Below are 7,181 nucleotides of genomic sequence, written 5' to 3'. Positions count from 1 at the left end.
TCACTGCTCATGAAATTTCACGTTTAGATGTTTTAATTGTATTAGCGTCCTTAAACGCGACACTGTGTGTGAACTTTTCGAATTTTTCGAATCCTTTCAAAAATATTAGCACAGCATATCTCATGATCAAAGTATGGAGGAAGGGAGGGAGAGAGAGAGAGAGAGAGAGAGAGAGAGAGAGAGAGAGAGAGAGAGACACAGAGAGAGAGACAGAGAGAGAGACAAAGAGAACATTGCGTACGTTTTCTGTAAAAGAATTAGGAATAAATTTAAAGAAATAAATACCTTGCACAAAATTGTAATGATGTTATTGACGTTGTTTCTTGACATTTTAGATGTATATTACGCACCTCATAAATAATTATAATAATAATATAATCGTATATGGCGATAACAAATCAGTAACATGAGTTGCGCGACAAAACTAGCAAGCTCGCAGAATTTTTCTAATTCTAGCTTTTGCGAGTGCAAGTTGCTTTCATGCTCTATGTCAATATGTACGGCAAATCCATATAAAATATTCGAGGATCGTTATATTAGGCTATTTGCGGGAATATATTTATATACATAAATATATTAGCACAATTATACCAATATAATTATATACATAAATTACAAAAAAATATTATAGTTATATACATAAACGTATTGCCACGAAGTATGGAAGTAGCTTGTATTTGCAAAGACTGTATGCTATACCTTCATTAAAACACGATGATCTCTATATGAGGTATAGAAATATTATATTTGACTAATTATAAAATGTGATTTCTTTGGGCTGCTTGAAGCCAATAAGCTTACATATACACGCACACAATAGTTCGTACATAACGGAATCCTATTTAACTGTTTTTTTCTTTAAGAAGCGTACGTTGCAACGAGAAACGTTTTGCTTCACGTACAAAATGGTCGTACGTTTTGACAATACTGGCAGCGCAGCGAAGAAGGCAGTTAGTGTGCTGCTAATCTATCTAAACCGCACGCGACGTATGCGTCTTATCTATGGCTAAACGCTATTTATGACTGTTGAAACCATTTGTGCAAAATATGAATGAACAGAACATATTTTTAACAGATGGATTCCAAATTCGAATAAATTCTTCGAAAATGTTATCTAAATTGCTCGATAAGCCGGAACTATAGCCTTATGGCTTCGTTTTGATACAAAGCAAAAATGATAATTCGGCTGCAATAATGCAAAATGTCAAACGAATATAATATATAATTTGACTAATCTATTTAGGTATGTTAATATAATTATACGAAGTTATACACATATTTCAGTAAAATATTCTCGAGAACAAACTATATTTTGCTTTATCTTTAAAGCGACATACTGTAGAAATACAGAAAAATCGCTATACGTATATACATATTCTTAATGAATGCCAGCACCGATAAAGCTTTCAATATCGTCATAGCCCCTATACGTTTTGCTCGCGCATAGGAGATTTATCATACAAAATATAATCGTTTAATATATCTACAGAGCGGTGAAAATCATATTCCTCCTTCCCTTAATTAATATCACACTGAAGACTTTCGTCATAACTGTATCTTGATCACATCCGCGGCCGTGTCCTCATACTACATGATCGTATTTGGAAATGACGTATAAAATAACAAATAGGCACTCGTATTTTGAGACTTCACTTGGCTCGGCGACACCTCCGTGACAGTTTGATCATCATACTTGTACCATCTGTAAATACACAGACATTATCATTATAACAAAGTCATAAAACTTGTCTCCAATGTTTCTAATATAGATTTCTATCGAAAAATATTCATATTCTATAAAAGATTATTATTAGAAAAAAAATACTAAAAAAAAAATTAATGTTCAAGTCTTATTCTTTCTTAAATTTGTTTGGAAATGTAAATTCTTGAATTTCGGATCTACCATATAAATACTATACGCACTTATTTTGCGTAGCGTTTTTGCAGAACGCCGTGTAGTGACCACCGTCCATTGTTCCATAGTGATTCGATATCGCGTAAAGAGAGTAATTGTAATTACGGATATTGTTTGACATGATTGCGTTCGTGTTCTCCATGACGAGATACGGCTTCAAGTTGAATCCCGTGAGAGGAAAATCGACGGCGGTGTTGCGCTTTTCCAACCATCCACCGCTGTCGGCAAAGCGGTTCAAGTGAATCACCACGATGGGTGCGAGTTTGACGAAATCAAACTTCTTCGTCGCGTCGCGTGGTGTCTGGCACTTGGGACACTTCCATCCGCTCACTTTCTGTCCTGTCACAAACTTCTCCATACAGTCCTAAAATAATAAAGCAATTTCATATGAGACACATAGTTGCCATAAAACGCTACATATCGTTTCAACTTATTTATTTATATTTATATTATGCTTACACATATAAGAAAAAAGAGAGAAAAATGAAAAAAAATCATACCATTCAAGTATGATATACAAATGTAATATCGTATTTTGTAAAATACTCACATTTAAAGAACACCGATTGGACTGAGATAAAGACATTGTTAAACTATTAAATGTCTCGTATGTAGTACTCGCTTGCTTGCAAGATGAACATGTAATAGTGGATCTCAATTGTCCGAAAAATAAATCCGATATTATAGATCTCTGAGAGTTCATCGCTTTGTCCCATTCTTTCTCCGCATTAGTCATTTCGATTGGAATTTGTGCCTCCTGCAAGCAAAAGACATTTTTAGTACCTTAATATTCATTTTAATATTAATTAAATTTTCGTTGGAATGCTCATCGCAAACTTTTACCTTCTTAAGATCATTATGCATCCAGTCTAAAAGGAACGTGAGGAATTCGTGAGAGTCTTGTTGATCATAACTATCAAATTGTAATTTGTATTGTCCAACTGCCACCTGCAATGATAATAGTTCATGACAATTGTACAAATTGCATTGGCATTGATTTAAGAGTAAGGCTTATGAACGACTAAAGTACCTTTAGGTCGAGAGGAGATATACTTTTATACTGGCCTCTCCACAACACTTTAATTACTTGAGCGACTTCTTCCACCACTTGGCCTCGTGTCGTATTGTCATTATTCGTGTTGAGATCGTCGACATATGAGTTATCAGTAAAATATTTCGCTAAGTTCGTCGTGTTACTCAGGCACTGAATGATGCTGTTCATGTAACAAGAATTGCCCAAATTCTTCAGGCCGGTTATGCCCGGATGCTGCAAGTACAAGGAAGCTATTTTTACGCTGACAAATCATGTTATCAATTGCGTATGATTGTGCCGTATATACACGACATACACACGCACACACCCACCGCGTGTTATGACAGAAGAGAGTACAGATACAGAATTTTGAAAGATTTCAACATTTATATTTTACTTAGCTCGTCTCTTATACGCGGTACTCCACTTTAATCTTAAATGTCTGCTTAAGTACCATATTTAAAACTTTAAAACAAACTTTTCGTATAAGGTGACAACTGTTAGAATTATTTTAGAAATCCAATTTTATAGAATTTTTACAATAAAAGAATAACTACGCGAACAATTGATCCTTTCTCAAAGAGTGGAATTTACAGTTGCAGAACTGCGCGATTTGTTTTCCATGTAACGTAATTAAGCGAGTGGTATATCGATTTATTTACATCAACATGCGGTGGTCAATCAAACCTTATAACGCACTTACTCTGACGCACTTACGTATTTATATATCGTATATTGACGTAAAGACCAATTTGCCATTTATTATTTCTTAATAGATGATATTTATTAGTAAGTTATATTTTAATAAATGGCATTAATGAGTTATTTCTTAAAGCATGGCATTTAAAACATTTCATTAGAAAATCATGGACGAGCTTAGTATTCATTAAAATGTTCAAAGTTATGTTAGAGTTCCATATAAAAAATAATTATATATAGTTATAAGTACAAATATTTAATTAGATACAATAATTTTTATAGGAACCAGAGATATACTCTCAGCAGTTATTATAAATAAAAAAAGAATAATACCTTTATTTAATTTCTTTATCATGTCAAATAAATAACTTAAATATTAATTTAAAATAGTTTTTCTACTATTCATTACCTTTTTAAAATAATTAAGCAATTGCAACGAGATAAATCTTCTTTGAAGATACACCATTGTCTCTATCATTTTTCACCGCACCAACGAAAAATTATTTTATCACGAGATAGTAAGCATTGTACCCATATGCATGTTTGACTATATTATCGTGCATCAAATTACAATTAAACATTATATCCTTTTATTGCAAGCTCACGAGTGAATGAATCTTAAGCCGTAGCAGATATATTAATGTAATATAAATATATTAACGGACACACACACACATACACACGTATATATACACAACGGATTTCCTTGAACAATTAATATTTCATTGTAATAAGCTTTTAATTGTAAGAAATGTCTCTTTATAGCGTAAAAAAAGATATCGCGAATACTTTTAGGAGGGAACACCTCTGACAGGTGATATCCCCGATCTGGCAAATGTTGCTCGGACACTGGCGCGTATTTGTCGTAGCACTAATCGTCGAAAGTTTGTCTGTAGATTGGATTGAGAAACCCCACGTGTGTTGAGTCACTCCGCACGTGTACACGTGAGCGTACATTCATTTATTATAATTATGTTGCACGTGTTCTACGAAGATTCCTCGCGACAGAAATCATTATATACGTATCAACCGACTTAATGACTTTTATGCTATTTGTCTGTTAATTTAAAAAATGTTTACTCTATATTTACAATTATAATGAGAAACTTATTTCGGTTTTAATGAGTTTCTTACAAATTACAGAATCTCTTTGGGAAAATATTAAAAATATCAAAAATCAGAGGAAATATTTTAATGGATAGACATAACTTTAAAATATGTATAAGTATTGTTAATGTATAATACTATATATAATTATATAAAGCTTACTATCTGTTTCATTTTTACTATTGACAAAACACACTTTTCAAAAATAATGCGGGTTACAAAGATAATGACAAAATATCTTTCAAATAGTTTTTAGTCAGAAGGTTAAAGTTCTCTTTAAGGATAAAAATTATCATATTATAATACCTACTTTATTGTATAAGTATATGTGCAATATCTTCCTGAAAAACTACTCTGTGATATATTTAAAATTTTATAATCTACATTACTTATTTTTGAACTGTTGAAAAAACGTTTAAAAAAATTTTAAAATATTCTTTTCAAATAAAATCTCAATTATAATAACAGTACTAATTCATATTTTAATACTTGCATGAAGATTTTAAATAAAAGAAAATTAATTCTCGAATTTCAAACGTAATACCTAATATAAAATTATACTGTAAAATTCCATGTAATTATGCCTAAGATATCAAACTGATGTTGTGTTAACAACGTTGTATTCCTATTTGCAAATTCCATTGTTATTATCATGCCGATATCACTTGCAGTTCAATATCATACACGCGACTTGCGCCAAGCCTTATATAAAATGGAAGACTGAGAACCCAACACCACAAGCATTTTTGATCGTTTAAAATACGGACGTTCGTCTCAATGTCGCGAAAACGGATGTAATGAAAGCGAAAGCTGTGACAATATTCGTATGTAAGATCGATATTAGCAATTTTGCCGGAAAGCGCCCGTACAATCTTGTCCGAATAAGTACTTACAACAGTGCCGTGAATAGGGGTCATTCGTTCCTCCCGATTTCCCCAATTAAGAGAAGACACTTTGATGTTCTCATTCCCAATTCCCAATCCATTTTGATTGCGAGACGAAATATGTGGCTTAGAAGTTCTATCTATCTGAGGTGTTTTACGATCTCCCAACTAATGGAATTATGTAATTATGCGATTGCTATTTTAAATAGATAAACAAAAAAAACGGATTGATTGTAAGATTGCAGCGCGGAGTTCTTCGTACCTGTAGTAGATTTGGACTTGAATAAGAACGCTCCAAGCCGGTGTTAATGGATGAACCGTCCGTCTTCAAGGGTTCCTTGTGAATGTCACTGTCGTTTTGCTTTATTACCTCCTTGTGCTCTCTTTGGTAAATATCTCTACAATCACATAACATAATATGAATGAAATCGAGAAATGGACTCAATTGCAAAGTGTAATTTTAATAATGTGATACAAGTCATTGATAAAAATAAACACAAAAAATAAACCATTAATAATTCGAGAATAAAAATAAATATTATCAGTCAAAACATGATAAAATTCACTTATTTAATCATTTTGATTCAATTCACTAGCTTTCGTTCACATGCGACAACAGTAAAATAATATGGATAGAATAGAAATCAGTAGCCTTTCTTAGCTTTCTTCTTTCTTCTTAACTATTTAGGATAGGAACTATATTTCATGCCCTCCTACCCCCAAAATATTTTTCCATTTTTCCAAAATTACTAGTAATGAAGTACCTGTCTGTCCTTGTAATTAAGGACATCTGTTTGAAAAAAAATATCTGCTTGTCGTCGTTCATTTTTAAATAAATGTCAATAATAAATTTTAGCCTTAGAAAGCTAAAGTCTACTTTAAGAACAAAAGTCCTGATTAGGGCTGCGTTCGAAATCATCACTCGTTAATGTGCTTCGGTGATTTCAGTGGAGAAATAGTAGGGGTACCGTGTGCTTTCGGGTGACCAACGTTTCCGGACAGTAGTTAACAAACCATCTCACAACGAGTCCTCTTGCTTTTTCCACGAGTGGTCCTGTGACACTCGGTGTAATTCTCTCTACATTTCCGAAAACGATCTCACTCGAATGCACGTACCTACACACCAGCTTTTCTGAACAATTATCTATTAGTGGCACACCAGTGAGTGTTTCCGAATGCAGCCCAGTTAATGGACATTATGCTATACTATACATATAAAAGTTTCACCATTGAAGTTAAGGGTCGACAGGAGTAACACTACCGACCTCTGTCGGGTTGCTTAGCTGCGAGTCCGTTATTATAAATTTTTTTAAGAGCCAAAATGGAAAATCCGGCTCTGTACCAGCTTGCGGCTGATCTTACTGATTAAAACGAGCATAAGTGAAATGAGATTCGTTAATTAATTTGGCTAAAATTTGGGAAAAGCCGTTCCTAAGCAGCTTTGCAGGCTTGCTTAGAGCTGCACTTGGTCCTCAAGGTTGCAGGCTTGCTTAGAGCTGCAAAGCTGCTTAGGAACGGCTTTTCCCAAATTTTAGCCAAATTA

General features: G+C 33.4%; 1 protein-coding gene across 1 annotated transcript; it reads right to left on the bottom strand.

The window, feature by feature from the left end:
• Positions 1-282: 282 nt before the first annotated feature.
• On the bottom strand, positions 283-6,087 carry LOC112464869 (ubiquitin carboxyl-terminal hydrolase 8-like). Its single transcript, XM_025032126.1, has 7 exons — positions 5,901-6,087; positions 5,648-5,806; positions 2,946-3,182; positions 2,759-2,863; positions 2,466-2,672; positions 1,924-2,279; positions 283-1,702 (listed from the first exon to the last, which is right to left on the bottom strand). The coding sequence occupies exons 1-7, from the start codon at positions 6,051-6,053 to the stop codon at positions 1,588-1,590; spliced, it is 1,332 nt and encodes a 443-aa protein (XP_024887894.1). The 5' UTR covers positions 6,054-6,087; the 3' UTR covers positions 283-1,587.
• Positions 6,088-7,181: the final 1,094 nt, after the last annotated feature.

The sequence above is a fragment of the Temnothorax curvispinosus genome, unplaced genomic scaffold, assembly GCF_003070985.1.
Source record: "Temnothorax curvispinosus isolate PA1 unplaced genomic scaffold, ASM307098v1 QBEX01014647.1, whole genome shotgun sequence".
NCBI classification, from domain to species: domain Eukaryota; kingdom Metazoa; phylum Arthropoda; class Insecta; order Hymenoptera; family Formicidae; genus Temnothorax; species Temnothorax curvispinosus.
The sequence above is the reverse complement of the archived record's forward strand: the minus strand, read 5'-3'. Positions and strand labels throughout refer to the sequence as shown.

Excerpts from the sequence above, each read along its gene's own strand:
- LOC112464869 (XM_025032126.1), bottom strand. The coding sequence starts at position 6,053 with ATGTTATGTGATTGTAGAGATATTTACCAAAGAGAGCACAAGGAGGTA. Across the intron at positions 3,183-5,647 it reads CCCCTATTCACGGCACTGTT|CATCCGGGCATAACCGGCCT; the intron begins GTAAGTACTTAT and ends TTGTACTTGCAG. Across the intron at positions 1,703-1,923 it reads AAAAACGCTACGCAAAATAA|ATGGTACAAGTATGATGATC; the intron begins GTGCGTATAGTA and ends GTGTATTTACAG.